This window comes from Peromyscus eremicus, chromosome 14 (genome assembly GCF_949786415.1).
Source record: "Peromyscus eremicus chromosome 14, PerEre_H2_v1, whole genome shotgun sequence".
NCBI classification, from domain to species: domain Eukaryota; kingdom Metazoa; phylum Chordata; class Mammalia; order Rodentia; family Cricetidae; genus Peromyscus; species Peromyscus eremicus.
In genome coordinates, this window is record NC_081430.1 from 47,967,648 (window position 1) to 47,984,424 (window position 16,777).

Genomic DNA, 16,777 nt, shown 5'->3' on the forward strand with positions numbered 1-16,777 from the left:
TGCCACGCCACTCTCCATGATAAATAACTCCACCGTGCATTTCTGAGTCAGAAGAAGCCTGGCGGCGCCCCCCACCCCTTTACTGTGGAAACAAAGAGAGTCCAACTAAAAAGGCTCAGTGATATGTGGGACGGCAGGTCAGTGGTAGAGCTGGGACCAGAGCTTGTGTCTGATTCCTAACTAGGGGCTCCACTAAACCCCACGACCCTTCCACGGCACCGGCGCCACACTTGCAGAGTAAAGCAAGCAAGCAAACAACAAGGAAGAGCAATAAAGCCCCCATGCTCTGCATAAGTCATTCATTTCTAACATAGCCAATTGTAGTAAAGAACTGAGCAGTGAGCCGTGTGGAGTGTGGTAATAAATATTCTCCCATGCCAGCTCATGCTAAGCACATGTGTTAATGGAAGGAAGAACGTGTGTATACAAATAACTATGTAAAACCACCAAGACAAAGATGTTCACAGAGGGTTAGGAGTTTAAAGCAGGAAGTTCAGACAATTTCCTTGTTAGGGGATGGAAAACATATGGACAGAGTATTGGGTAAAACCAGCTTTCAAGACAGGAAATACCTTACTCTCTTGGCCTTAAAAGATGGGTAGAATTTGTATCTGCATGGTTTTTAGCATGAGGAGAAAATAGAGAATCTAGGAATCCGAAATGTGAAAGTGATTACGTACTCATTCCTATCAAATCATGTATCTTTGATGATAGGAAATTAGTTAGGTAAACTAAAGAAATCAACCCTGCATGATGAAGCTATCACTCTTCTGTACTCATTTCCTGTCCAGTCCATGAACTCTGTTTAAATTCCTGTGTCACCTGTTCTAAACTTCGTACTGGCAGAATGACGTTCTTCTAGTAGAATGAAATGATTTCTGTCAATGGGGCCTTGAAAAAACTGGTAATAAAAATGACCAGTGTAGAACTATTTATGTAGATGGATTTTGTACTTTTGAATTCTGATTGATATATAATAATCATATATATTTATGGGGAATGGCATGGCATCTCAAAAATCTACCTGTTTGGGCAGGACACATAGATAGAGCTAGTGACTTCTGCCTATGTGTGGCTATGAAGAATGAGAAAACGATTTCAAGTCCTTGACATTTTCCTATACAAAAGCATGCAAATAATTAAAGATAAACAACCGCACTCACCAAAGTAGGCACTGACTATAAGAACTCTCATCTTACCCAGGTCACTTGACTGTTCTTGAGTCACATTCTGACATACAAAGTAAAGCCAGGCAAACAAGTCTACTAGAGATGGCTCAAGGAAATGATACACAGCAAACTGGTTGCTCACTGAAGGGCATGTGCTGTGGGATGTCTTTCTGTATGCTGTGAATATGCATTGCTCCCATTGGCTAATAAATAAAGCTGCATTGGCCTATGGCAGGGCAGGATGGAGCCAGGTGGGGAAATCCAAGAGAGACAGTGGGAGGAGAAAGGAGAGTGGGGGCAGATGCTGAACGGCCGTCCAAGGAGCAACATGTAATGGGACGCAGGTAAAGCCACAGAACACGTGGCGATACACAGATTAATAGTTATGGGTTGAGTTAAGTTATAAGAATTAGCTAGAAGCTGGGCGGTGGTGGCGCACGTCTTTAATCCCAGCACTCGGGAGGCAGAGCCAGGCGGATCTCTGTGAGTTCGAGGCCAGCCTGGGCTACCAAGTGAGTTCCAGGAAAGGCGCAAAGCTACACAGAGAAACCCTGTCTCAAAAAACAAAAAACAAAAAACAAACAAACAAAAAAAAAAAGAATTAGCTAGCAAGAAGCCTGAGCCATAGGCCATATAATTCACAATTAATATTAAGCCTCTGAGTGATTATTTCATAAGTGGCTGCAGGACTGCAGGTCAGGTAGAACCGGAGAAACTTACAGCTATAGGCATGGGGCCAGCCAAAGAACACAGTGAGGAATAGTATTTCAAGAGATACACATGACCTGGAGAAACAAACGCTGCCATCTTAAGTCACCGTTCTGTAGGCCCAGTGACTCTGAAAGACGCTTCCTCCAGTAAAACAGAGGTATCTGTTGGCTCATTTTACCCCAGCTCAGGACAATTGTTCCATCTGTTACAGCTGGGACATGAGGCATATATCATATTTTTTGCCAAGAGAATATGCATCACTCCTTTTTAAAATTGCATTCCTAAACTTCAACCTCCTACCAACACTCGGACATTGATCATGTATTATTTAGTAAGTCATGATGTTCTTATTTTCAAGTAATTTTTAATGCCCCTCAGAAAAGAGCTAAATGGTCTATGTACTTTGAACTTCCTCCAAGTAATATGAAGGGGATTCTTACATCAAAAATATCATTTATAACTCGAATGTTGCCATGCATGGCTAGAGGGTACTTTGGTGGCTTTGTTTCCACCCTACACTGGTCTGTAGCAATCCAGATGTGCACTCGGGATCCTTGTCAAGACACTGGCCTTTTGAATACACACTTTCCATTTAATGGCTGGGAAGAGGAGGGGGAGGAGGCTTGCTAGAGCTCTTTACCAGTTGGCAGGTGGTGGGAAGATACAAATACCAGCACTTACAATAAGATGGAGAAGAGTCTAGATGGGGTGAAGTAAACATAGATACACGAGAGAAAATGTTCACTCCCTGATGACAGCTGAGACTAGACCATAAACTAAACCTACCCCTCAATAAAGCAGAGAGAGGCAGTCCAGAGGTTCACTCATGAAAATCACACTCAGGAGGAGAAGGAGGAAAGCAAGGCTGCATGTGGTCATCAGGCTCTAGTCCTAAGTTTAAAGTGCTCCCTCCTAGTTGGTGAGAAATAAACCATGAAGAAAACTAGAAATGAGAATTTTTACCGGCACTGGGTGTTTCAAATTAGGGACAAATAGACCAACAATCATTTGCTAACCGCAATGCATAAGGCATCACGCCAGTGACCAAAAACGATGGGAGATAAATCCATAAACTCAAAGAGCTTGAAGTACTTTATGGAGATAATCAGAAACACCGCATGTTTGTTTAGCACATAATTGATGAATGTATAACAATAAATCCTATCCAAGTTTAAAGAAAGGAGACACGACAGTTCAACGCAGGGATGGACAGGGTCTAGTGAGCAGTGCTAGAGAAGACAGTTCAAATCTGGGCCAATCGGGAGTAGGGCAAGTCCGCGCCAGGCAAGGGAAACAGAATGAACATCATACAATCAACAGCACAAACATCATGCCAGGGAAACAGGAATTCCAGACAAGTGAAAGACAAGCCTGGAAAGGAACCAGATGTTGGGAAGGGGGCCAGATGTTGGAGGGCTAGGTTAAAGAGTTTTAACTGTACTCAGCAGACTGACTAAAAAAAAAATTTGAACATAAAAAAGATAGTACTATAAAGTTTCCAGTAGGTTCGATTAGTGTTAAAGAGGAAACGTGATGCTTGTTTTGATCACTAAGTGTCTGGAGCAGCCTGTGAGGTGACATAAACTCCACAGTAACACACAATGCTAGTTACCTTTTACTGCGTGTGAGAGAGAGATCAAGAAAAGAATTAACTAAGAACTTCTGAATGCAGCATTATCTAGGATACAGCCTCAGTGACTTGAATACATAAACACACAAATCATGAGGACCACCTAAGACAAAAGAAAAGTTGCCAAGTTTCAAATATTGAAAGCAGTCGCTCCACCCCCACATACACACTTCTGTTTGTTTTGAAACATAGTTTCATGTCTTCCAGGCTCGGCCAGAACTCATTATCTGACTCAGGCAAGCATTGAACTCTTGAACCTCCTGTGTTGGTCTCCCAAACGCTAAGATTATAGGTGAGCGTCACCATATCCTGCCTACCAATAAAATCTCTAAAATTACTGTTTCCCCAATAAAGCAATCCCATCTCTACAACAAGACTGAAAATACACATAAACGGCATAGAGGAGATATAGTACAATAACAGGACAGCGGAGTAACAAAAAAGACAGGAAGTATCAGCAGATACCGCTCAACAATGAAATAGAAGAGGAAAACAAAACCAAATCACTAAGTAAAAAGCCACGATGGCCAGGTCACATATGAAAATAGACATTCCAGGAAACGTACTAAGAGACATGGTGAGATGACTCGGCTGTTAAGAGCACATACTGTTCTTGCAAAGGACCTGAATTCAACACTCTGCACAATGTCAGGTAATCCACAACTGCCTGTAACTCCAGCTCCAGGGAATCTAATGCCTTCTTCTGGCCTCTATAGAAAAATGCACTCACATACACAAACCCTCATGGAGAGACATGCCTACACATAATTAAAAATTAAAATAAAAAACTTTAAAAGGGACTTCTAACATAAGAATAAACCAGTGGCCGGGTGGCGGGGGTGCACACCTTTAATCCCAGTACTCAAGAGGCAGAGCCAGGTGGATCTCTGTGAGTTCCAGGCCAGCCTGGTCTACAGAGCGAGATCCAGGACAGGCATCAAAACTACATAGAAGAGAAACCCTGTCTCGAAAAAAGAAAAAAACAAACAGAAAAAGAATAAAAAGAATAAACCAGCATTTCAAAGAAAAAGAAGCTGACTATAAAATTTTAGTATTGACCCACTATATAATTTTATTCAGGTACAATGTTCCAGGTAAGTATTTCTGAATATAAAAGGCAACAGGAAATGTGGTTCATGCAATCCTTAGAAGCAAAAGCTATGGAACATGATTCAGGGGTGAGCTTTGAATCCATCTAATTGTAGGACTAACAAGACAGTAACGAAAAAGGAATAGCTACAGAACAGTCAGAATATGAATTTTAGAAATAAATACATCTGTTGAAAATCATATTGCTTTTACTTGTGTTGCAACCACTAGACATCAACAAAATGGCCAACTATTCACCAACGTTACAAAAATACTGTTTTATCTTGCGGCACTCTGAAGTAATTACGGACATGCTGGTGTTCTTATCAAGTTAAAGTAAAGTAAGTCTTTGATGCATCACGTCCACGTAGGCTTTGCTGCTGTTATTTGCTTATTTGGTTTTACAGTTGTAGTCTGATTTGGTTTGCAGAATGACAGCATAACAAGGGAGGTCACTTCTCAAACTGACCACTCTTGATCTCTAGAAATTTCTCCAGGAAGAACCTGACGGCCATTAGACCGAAAAATTAATCTCCCCCCAAGTCATCAAACCACAAGGAACTCTGGTCCTGTTTAAATTCCTCCAGCTTCTCCGGCCTCTCAGAGAGGGAGCCTGGCCTTGGAATCATCACAGCACTGTACATTGTGAAGAGCTCCAGCAGCTCAATTTTGTTTTCCTATGTCTGAAAACCACGTGTACCACTGACATGGGGACGCTTTTGCTTACTGGGTGTCAGACACCTCTACTTCTTTGGTCTCTTTCAATCTGCACAAACAGGAAATATTTTTCCTTCCCCTTTGAGTCCAGTAGTTGTTCATATTTATATTCTTTTGTGTCTAGTTTATAGATTATGGTGTTGATAGAATAAACTAATTTTTAGAAGATCTCATTTTTATGTGTGTGTGCACATGTGTTGAGGTTCTCTTGGAAGCCAGGACAGTGTCAGATCCTCCAGAACTGAAGTCACAGGTGTCTATGACTCACCCAATGTGTGTGCTGTCTTGGCAAGAACAGCAAATGACCTTAACTGCTGAGCCATTTCCCCAGCCCAATATAATGGACTTAAATAAGGCACACTCAACCAACTAAAATGCTTTGCTTTGGCTATATATTATAGTGATCTCTAAATTGTTTTGAGTGTACAACATTAGTAAACAGCACACAACTTGATTAGCACAAAATCCACAATAGAAATATATGTATTTACAGCCAATATGCACATGTGCTACTATATTAACAATTATGTAATTATGAAAATATAATAGAAAATAGCTAAGTAATTTAACATGTGGATTTTATTATTAATGGCAAATAACTGTTATCACTAGAAATTATTCATAACATTTAATAATGCAATTTAATTTACTTTATTATTTTGGAACATCTTGACTTAATCCTTTCTGACTGAGCAATTTAAAGTTTAATTTGAGACTTGGCTTTAGGAGCTGTCATAGACACCTCATTAAATTATACAGCTCTAAATGAGACCAGGTGACCATGGCCCTGATGCCTTCAGCTTTTAGTTCCACCCACTGATGATGAAAAGGTTTAACCAGTTTTGAATTTGTTCAGTTAATACTGTTTTGCTACTGCTGACTGAAACCCAGAAATATTTATCTTTCTTGATATCACAGGTAGATTTTGAAAACATATTAAGGTTTTGGGACTTGTTTTACAAAAATAAATTTTAATTTATTCTCTGACAATTTTATTCATGTACGTAAGGTATTTTGATTGTATTCATTCCCCATCCTCCCAGCACACCCACTTCTTACTCTCATGATGATTTTTAATGACCTACTGAGTCTAAGAATGTACATGTGCATGGGGGTGGGGTTAATTACCAGTGGCTACACTCCTTCAGATAGATGTCTGGCCAGTGTGGACAACCTAGTGAGGTCCTGCCTACAAGAAAACCTACAGAGTGAGCTGGGTATGTTACCACTCAGTGATAGGGAACCTGTGTAGCATGCAAGAGGCCCTGGGTTTGAGGCCCAGTACCAGGAAAAAAATATATTTTTCTTCAAAAATCTCTACAAGGTAGCATCTACTATAACCATGTATCAAACACTTAAAGGTCAGCCAATTTGGGCAACTCCTTTATATACATGTCTATATATACATGGAAATAAATGCCAATTTTTAATTCCTCTCAAAATCTACCACTGAAAGGTAGAAATACATTGATATTCACTGTTCATCTTATCACGAAGCACATAAACAGATGCTAATATACATTTAAGAACCTGCTTTTACAAAATCACCTACATTCTCTACATTCACTTTGTATGCATCAGGATACATGTTCTCCTTCAATAGCCTGCTCAATGGCTTGCTTGTGAGCGAGGCAGCAAATGAATTTCATATATGTCACTGTTAATGATAATGCGCACAATCCTTATTCAAATAACCTGCTTGATAATTTCTATTGAGCAGGGCTGGCTTCCGGCCAGATTCCATTCAATTACTTTTCTCCCAAAAGGGAAAATCTGCCAGATGTCCCCCAATATCCATTCCCTCTCTTTCTTCTTCAGTATCAGAACCTCTACTAAGCAGGCACAGGATGGTCCAAAGCCCCTCTCTCCCCTGCAGACACAAGCAGCCTTGAACCTAAGTGTTGGTCACTGGGGCTTAAGGGGTTGATACAGAACCTCGAAAGAAGATTCAGGGCTTCTGTTCTTTCCTCTCAACTGCTCGTAATTCAGATCATATAGCTGCAATTTCAACAGCCATCCCAGAGGACGAAAAAGCCAGGGGTTAAAGCCACCAGAGGAACAACATGGGAAACCCAGCTTCCTCATAACTGTGACGTTATCATTCAGGCCTCAGTTGCCTATGTTTATTGGAGAGAAATACATGAATATCTCTTGTGATCTTTCAGTATTTGGGTTTTTCTGGATGTTGCTAGTGATTAAAGTCTATTTATATACTGGTGACAGTGGATGATGGGCTCGAGCTAGGGATCAGAGAAGAGGCAGCGGGGCCACTCTCTCAGGTCTGCACACGCTGATGCTAGTGCCACTAACATGACAGTCTGCAGGTTCCTGACACAGACTGCTTTCAGGCTACTTGCTCGTTTAGAAGAGATGCACTTAAGGTGTAAACCACAAGTGAACCGATGGCGGCCGCTTGGGAAGCGGATGAATGAGGGGCCGCCATGGTGCCTCCAGCTCTTCTCTCCAACTGTGTCAAATATCAATAAAGCTTTATTGTGACACATAAACTCACAAGGTTCTCCTTTTCTCTCCTTATAAGCCCCTGTCAAAGAAGTAGCTAGACTCACAACTAACTACGAATTTCTCTCCTGGACCATCAAACTAGGCTGTAAGAGGGAAATGTCCAAAAGTGAAAAGTCAGCATTAATGAGGGATCCCTGTTAAACTAAACATTCTTGAGAGCAAATGGTAAATACAAGGGTAGACGGTGGATGCAGTGATCTTAGCGTGGTACCTGAACACCTCCAGCACTGTCCTCGCAGGTAGCTTGGGAGCCACGCGACTGAATGCCCTTTTGAAATCTTCTAGAGTTAAAAATCCACGATCTATATGGAAACAAAATATTAAGCATTCACTTATTCCTATAAACCCTGTGAACTATGACTTCATTCATAATAGTTATGGGAAGTTAAATTTTAATATATTATTAAAATTAGAAGAAGAAGCAGTAATTTACAGTTGGTCTTACATAGGTCATTACACACCCAGTGAACACGTCTCCCTGGAAGAATTTCAGAACGTGGTAGTGATACCCTGCCCTTGGGTGCAGTCCTAGATAAGCCAGAAGGCCACCGCCAGCCTTGCACTTTCTGGGTCTCTAAGTCCTAGGGAAAGGATTGCAAGAGACCAGACTGGAATGATGCACTAGGTTTCGAGTCTTTGTGATCTGCCAAAACCTTCCAGTCTTCCAAGATCACTGTGTCCAGCTTGGCATTAGACCTATGATAGATTACTATTTAGGGGAAAATACAACCATAGCCAGCGTATGAATCTTGGAAGCCACACGTTGCTGTGGGATGGTCTGTATGTCAAGTGTGTTGCTGATTGGTCAAAAAATAAATCATTGATTGGCCAGTGGCTAGGCAGGAAGTATAGGCGGGACAAGGAGGAGAATAAAACTGGGAAGTGGAAGGCTGAGTCAGAGAGACACTGCCAGCCCATGATGACAAAACAGCATGTGAAGATGCCGGTTAGCTATGAGCCACATGGCAAGGTATAGATTTATGGAAATGGATTAATTTAAGCTGTAAGAACAGTTAGCAAGAAGCCTGCCATGGCCATACAGTTTGTAACCAATATAAGTCTCTGTGTTTACTTGGTCAGGTCTAAGCGGCTTGGGACTGGCAAGTGAGAGAGATTTGTCCTGACTGTGGGCCAGGCAGGAAAACTCTAGCTATAACACGTAGTGTGGAAAACGATTTTTCCAGTCAGGTATGGGTGAAAGTGAGAGTCGCAGAAGCGTCTTCCACATGTCCATGGATGGCTTGTGGCCTGTATCCCCATACGGCCAGTCTTCTGGCTATCACCACTACAACATAGGCACAATAGACAAGCACACAAATCCAATTAACATAACGGTAACTATTTCATCCAGGGTGTATGCTAGAAACTTAGTATTCCGAAGTAGGAAAGGATCCCCACCAACACCTGTGGCCACAACCAATGAGCGTGGTAGTGATCTTCCAAGTATACTGTGCCACTGGGGATCTATTCCCATTCCCAATTCCTCAGCAGCAATTCTTATATGAAAACACTTTAAAGACACTTACAGTGCACGTCGAAAGCTGTGAAGATGTGCCTTATCTCACTGCGATAGAGCTGCGCCTCCTTCTTTCTCTTTACGACATTTAAAAACCCCTCAAGTGATATACCTACAAGATGTGAGGGGAGAAAAAACAATTTGCCAAAGATGACTACATTCCTCTTCAAGAAGAAATAAGCCAGACGTAAACAGTGATAAATATCACAAATAATCTGAGTTTTATCTTTCACAAAGGGTATTTACTTATAAATACAGTCAGAAAGACATTGTGTTGTGCTACACACTAAGCAAGTCCAACCTTAGCAATCAACAGCGAACACCAGAGACACACAGGCTGATTGAGCTTCTCAAGGATCCATGACCTTGAAAAAGTTGAACACTCTCCCTTTGATGGATCCAAAAGGCAGGCATGGAACCGCTTATTAAAGAACGTTGCCTAATTTTCCCTCCACTAAGCTGCTTTAGTACTTTTCTTTCCTAGCCAGATGTCATTTCAGCAGGTTTTGTTCCCCCGACTGGGAGACAGGGTCAGAGAAGTAGTTTCTCAAAAGTCAACACCAATTGTATGCCACAGATAAAGGTGGAAAGAATATTGCATAAACAATAGAGCTGGCACCATCCCCAGCCCTGGATACACCCCACAACGTGTTCACGGCCTCAGGCTCAGCTTCCTGCGACTCTCATAATAAAAGAGCCCAGCGTGATGATAGGAGGTCGGGTACTGTGCTTACAATGTCTATTAAAATGAATTCTAATGTGATCTTTGTAGCAGGTTTAAGGAGCAGAGCCAAGAATTTAGACATTTTAGTGAACTGAGCCTGGAATATGTAGAAAGAGCAGTTCATTTGCATCATGTAGGATTTCCATTAAAAAGTTATCACTTTGTTTTAAAAATAGCCCCAAACTATGTAAGTATGTGTAACTCTATCGTTTGGGCGACATAACTAATAATATTGAGCCATATGCCTTTTCCAAAATAGCTTTAAGAGTTTACAATGCTAAAACAATTTTCTTGGGGCTAGAGAGATGGCTAAGTGGTTAAGAGCACTGACTGCTCTTCCACAGGACCTGGCTTCAAATTCCCAGCACACACATGGCAGCTCACAATTGTCTATAACTCCAGCTCCAGGGGACCTGTAGTGGGTAGCTGTTCCTTCTATGACCTTGAAGTACCTGCCCCTGGGACGTGGCCGCAGGGGACCCTCAAGACCTGGGTGTACATACAAACCTCTCTCTTTGCTCCCTCATGGTTTTGGATGCTGGGACAGACCAGGCAGATTGCAGGCAGAAGAATAGTGTGGGACTGTGCCTCACCCTTCCAGGATCCTATGAAAAAAATCCTCTATTTTGTCTTGTGAGTTTTCTTTCCCAAATAAATTCCTTTGCCCTTAAAGCAGACTCTGTGGCATTCTCACATTATCTGGTGCCCAACGTGGGGCACAAACCCTTGCCCCTGGGATTAAGAGTCCCATGTTCTACCGACTGAGCTAGCCGGTCGATCCCAGCATCCGAAACCATGAGAGAGCAAAGAAAGAGCCGCAAACTTGCATCCCAGATCTTAAGGGTCCCCAGTGGCCACACCCCGGCGGGTACTTCAAGGTCATAGGTGGAACAGTTACCCACTACAGGGACCCGACGCCCCTGGCAAAAACACCAATGCACATTAAAATAAATAAATAAATAAACAAATAAATTTCTTAATTTTTTTCTTATTTGAGATTAATGACTTCCAAGCTTTAAAAAAATCCATGTAGCTTTACACTTCTAAATGATTATTTTACAATTTTTAAAGACCCACTATGTGCCAGCCACTGTAATAAATGCTGGAGGTGGAAGGTGAGAAGAATGTGATCCCAGTTCCAAGGGAACACAGCGTACTATGGGAGGTGGCCATTGCGCAGCTGGACTGCGAGAGCACGCATCCCTGAAAACTGGCGTGTGCAATGACGGGGAGAAGCGTGGAAGGTTGTGAGAGGCACCCAGGAGTCCTTGTAGCACAGACTGGAGGAGGGGGCTCTTCGAGGAGGAGAAGGAGAAGAGGAGCAATCCAGGCAGTGGAACAGCACATGCCACGGCCGTGGGGCAGGACACAAAAGGCCATGCAACTAGACTGGGTTCAAGGAAAGAGGAAGAAATACAAGACAGAGTTGGCGAGGGACACGGGGCCGGAACTCAGCCCTTGGGGACTGCAGTAAATAACTGAGGCTGCAAGAGGAAGTCAGGAAAGGGTTTTCATTGCGAAGGGATATGATCTGATTTAGACCTGGGAAAGGTATTTCGGGTTATTGTTTCTGTGAAAAAGGACTGGGGGTAAAAGCAACCGTATAAAAGGAGAGTGGGGTTAGGAGGCGGGAGCCCTGTGTGCACCAGCAGTGGGAGGGACGGGGCGGAAGGCCGTGCTTTAGAACAGAAATGACACCACTCTAGGAGGAGTTAGACGCGGCAGGTGAAATGTCAAATACAACACAGAGGTTCTGGATTGAGTACTCAGTGGTCTGAGGTGTCAGTTAAAGGCATGAAAAGGCCCAGGGGAAAAGCAGGACCAGGGGACAGATAAAGTGCTGTGGTTTAAATGTGTTAACTGTATGACATTTTGGAGACAGCGGAGAGGAAAAATGACTGGGAGGCAGCTGGCCTTACTCTTTAGAGAGCAGGCATTATCTCCGAGCTACAATGTCCGGCAGGTATTCAATAAATACAGTCATCCATGTCCACTGGGGTCCGTGGAGGATGGGGGTTCCAGGATTCCCCCAGAAGGTATCAAAACTGGAGGATGCAAAACTCCCTTATACAAAATGATGTAGTGTTTGAGTATAACCCTACACAAATGACTTGTAGTAGCTAATGTAACATAATCGCTATGTATATAATTGGACTGCCTTGCTTAGACAACAATGATAAAGAAAAAGTCCATACACATTCAGCTCAGATGTGATTTTTCTTTTCAAATACTTTCCATCATAGTTGGCTGAAGTGCATTAACTTTGGATATAGATGGTAGACTGTACTGCACTGAATTTGCATATGCAGTTTTTTTTTCCCTGTAGTTGCTAAGGACAGAGATTGATGCAGCTCCATTCCCATCTAATCACCCTGTGACCAGAGAACATATTTTAAAATGCTAGCTGAGGTTGAAATTGAAGTCTAGCCATGCATGTACCCAAAGATCATATCCATAACTTTAGTTTCATGAACTCCAAAAGCTAATAAATTAAATCACATCTAGAGTTGTTGAGATTCCTGAATAATTTATTCATAGGTGGTGTGCATTCTGTAAGATCCATCAGATTCCTACCCCAGCCCACAGTCCAGCCCCTTCTAGCAAGCATCCTGGTGCTTCCTGCATCCACAGGCTCTTTGTGCAACCTATACGACCCATCAGCATCCTACCCCAGCCCAAAATCCAGCCCCTCTAGCAAGCATCCTGGTGCTTCCTGCATCCACAGGCTCTTCACACCTAGTGCCCTGGCACACGTAAATACATTGCCTGAAAGCACCTATTGCTTTACTTCTCCTAGTGAATTTTTAATCACACATCTCCTTCCAGATGCAACTGAAGCATTTCCTCTACTTTAAAGGTCTCTGATGTCTCTCAGCTGAGTCCCTTTGCTGTGACCAAAAGCCCAGAGGTCACAACACACTCAAGGAAAGGCTTGGGCTCTATGGCAGTGGCCTGACTAACTGTCTAGCTGAGAGATGCTAGGGAAAAGGAGTATGTGCTGTTTAAAAGTTCATCCCTGGTGTTTAGCACGAAGCCTGTGTGCAACAGGCATTCACTACATGCTTTCTGGGTAAGTAACATGTACTGACTAAATAAGAATGATCATGGAGATATCATTTCTAATTCTCAACAAAAAAACAAAACATTAAAATGTGTGTTTTGAATCATCTTTAACTCCAAAAAGTAAAAGCAAAAAGTAAGTCATATTTATTTACATGGCCAATAAAATGAACCATCACTTTAGGAAAAAAACAGAATTCAGAGAGAAAGAAAACACACTCTGATCACTGCAGCTCACTCAGAGAAATGAGGGGCGGAGTATAGTTGCATGGTTCCCTGTGTGATTCATAAGAAACGGGAGCATATGAATGCTGTTGTCTTCTTAATTACATATTCAGATAATACATCCATAGTTGGAGTTATAAAGTATGCAGGTCATCTTTTCACAATTGTATAGTATAAAAAGCAAATGTTCTTTAGTTTTTAATAGAAAAAAATACTTAAATTATATGTTTACTACCACTTAAAATGAAAAACAATCTAATAACTCAAATAACACTATTATGAATAATCATGTCTTTTCATACTCTTTTCCCCACAGAGTCATATACCTCACATTTTAAACTCAGTGGCGGGTCAGAGGCACAGGGTACACCGTGTAAACACATGATCCACAGCATGGCCTCAGGCTGTTTTCCAGGGCAGAATACATCCAAAATGCAAGCCTCTTTTCTGACGACTAAGTTTTCATTTAGCGCAGCTTTCCTGCTGCAATACTACAATTGCTTTCCAACGCTAATACTTAATAATTGACTATTCTAAAGCTTTGCAACAAGCACAGTGATATAAGGTTTGCAGAGCTTGCTGCCTCTTCAATGGCCTAGAAACAGAACTCCCACTACTGGCTCCACCTGCTGTCGCAATATTCAAACCAAAAATTACCACTTCAAAAAGACTCTAAATAACTCCATTTATGTCCGATTTTATACCCAATGCATTATCTGTGCCCCCTACCCTGAAGCAAAAGAGTATGTTCTAAAAAATTCTAAATTCAAACACGATCTTGAGTTCTCTATATACACTGCTCCACTTAAACAGTTACCTACACACATACCTCTGGAGTAACAAATCAGAGCCACGATACCCCTCACGAAGGGTTACAGGGTCTGGATGTTTGTGTTCTCTAACAGGTCTACAGAGGCGTAATCATCCTGCCAGTGTACCCAGACTCTACGGTTGTTTTGTAGATCTTTTGTTTTTTTCTGTTAGCAAGATCTTTTTTAATAACAAGACATTTGTTATTAAAGTCCCCACATTTCCTTGTTCAGCAGTGTCACTGGAAGTGACCTCACAAGAAGCCAAACTGAGGCTCACAGCTTAGCGACTGTTAGCTTCCTGCCATGCAGACAAATATAAAACAGAGAATCCAAAAGGAGCAGAGGTTTGTTTTTGCCTCTGGTTTCAGAGAGTTCAATCAATGATCCCTGGGTCCTATCACCACGGCTGGGGTGCACGATGGGAGAAACTGATAGTATCAGATATATAAAAAGGAGTGCCCCAATATCCCCTTCAAGGGCACACCTAATTTCCTTGGACTAGGCCCTGCCCCCTAAAGGCCCCACCACCACTAAGGAACATCACAAGCTAGTGGCCCAGCTGTGAATACACAGCCTTTGAAGAACACTTAAGGTCCAGAGCATTATAAAGTCCAATACTTTTTACAAATCCCTCCTGATTCTTAAATCTAGGCATTTTCTACACAACTGGAAAATATGTCCTTCCATTTTATAATCTATCCTGGGCAAAATGAATCCTTTTCATGTTCTATGATGAAGATGTGTATAAATTTTTACTTCCCGAACTACTTAATATGTGTGATGCAGATATGCCATATAGCAAAAGACTACGAAGGTGATTTTTTTTTTCTACTTTTTGAAAAGCTGATTCCTAGGAGGGTAATCAGCTTTCACCACAGGGGTGAATGTATTCAAAAAATCGAATAAAACTATCAATTTTTTTTTCTTTGAAAGTTCCATTATGTATATCTTTTTGTGGTTCACAGTTCTAAGCTTCGGGGTCAGTGCACACCGAGATATCCTCTTGAGAATGAGGCAGTCTGGTGTCTGGCTATCATAGGGAGCTCAAATTAGAAACTGTAATAAACCCAGGGAGAGTGAATGAGAAAACAATAAAAATGGCAGGTGACTTGGCTGTGAGGCTGGTCCTAGGTCTAGCGAAGAAGGCAAAGTTCATGCTCACTGTTTCATATATTCACTTTCCCAAGGACTGAAATGCCTAAAACTAAGGGCTTAAAAGGATGAAGTGGCCTTTTTTTAAAAAAGCATAATGTAAGCCTTTTCCAGTTTGAGGAATAAAATTCAGATTACACGTTTGGGCAGCCATGATTGCGGGTGTGCAGTGTTTGTATAAAAAGAGAGAAGATGTACGCAACACCAACACGCTGAGTTGTCAGAGCAAGGTGGACGAGTAAATTCAGGGGACTGATATTTTCTTCCAACCGCCTGCAGAAAAGTAGAATAAAGAGAACGGAACCTCTATTACTAGAAGAAATCAAGCTTTTCTGTATCACTGGGAGGGAGACAAGTTAAGAGCAGATTACAGCAGAATAGAGATCTTATTCCTATGAACACAGACAGGAATCATTACCTTTTCATTATACACGTCTCCTGATCATAAAGCATCAAAGGTGCTTGGTGCTAAGGTGCTAAGAGTGCTGAGTCCTGCCTCACTCAGCAATTTAAAGCCTCATCCTTCTCTGCAAACTGGACCTTAACCTCCTTCCCAGCTCTCAGCTGCATGAGGTCAGGGAATGAGGCTGAACGGGGGTCATTTCCAGTCACATACTATATATTCCTGTTGGTGCAGGAGGTAGCAGGATTCTAACACACTCTGGTTTGGGAAAGATACTTTCCTAATGGCTTGAGACATGACAGATTAGGGTGTCTAGATCTAAGAGGACAGTGTTGCTACAAGGAGACAAACAGAAATCTGAGAGTAAACACCAAGGGGGAAAGAGTCTACAAGAGGTGTGAAGGAGAGGGCCTTGGAGAGCAGACAGACTAGCCTGCCTTCTGCACAACCAGCTGTGGAGTGGCGGTGATAAACACCCTGGCAAAGCCACGATGATACCCAGGGCTTTTATGGGGAAGTCTGAATCTATGATGGGTTGTGCCGAGCAGAGCAGAGGGATCCACAACAGCTCGAGAGCTGCTGGCAATTCTCTACATTCATTTACTGCAGTCTCCTCTTGGCTCCACCACTTACCCCAATCCTACCCATCTTCAGGGTCTGCTTCCAGGAAGGAAGCTTCCTGTCTTCCTGCATACAGTCTCAGCACAACATCCAGCCACAAGGAAGAGGTAATGCATCTTTCCTATAACTTCCCTAATGAGTCAGTATCTGTCTCCTAATTCTTTCTTGTCCCTGTAATGAAGGCAGTCACCATTATCTAAACGGACAGTAAAATAAACAAATGGATGTAGATATGTGGGTAGCACAACTGCTCTTCAGATTATGATTTCAAGATATAGCACCTTCAGTCTGTGTGTGGCTTCCTACTTATAGAAAGAGCTATGAAGCTAAGCAAAACGTGGAAGACTTCACTCCAGTTATATCTTGACGTTTGTTCTCAAACAGGAGCCTGGTGTCTCAAGAAAAACACCAGTACAGGACCTAAA

At 42.1% G+C, this 16,777-nt stretch overlaps 1 protein-coding gene across 1 annotated transcript in view; it reads right to left on the reverse strand.

The window, feature by feature from the left end:
* Efcab11 (EF-hand calcium binding domain 11) overlaps positions 1–16,777 on the reverse strand; it is a 162,284-nt gene that overhangs the window by 125,204 nt on the left and 20,303 nt on the right. Inside the window, exons 4-5 of the mRNA XM_059279039.1 lie at positions 9,366–9,467; positions 8,051–8,141 (exon numbers count right to left, since the gene is read on the reverse strand). Of these exons, the coding sequence (XP_059135022.1) occupies positions 8,051–8,141; positions 9,366–9,467 (193 nt within the window). The remainder of the gene's footprint in view (positions 1–8,050; positions 8,142–9,365; positions 9,468–16,777) is intronic.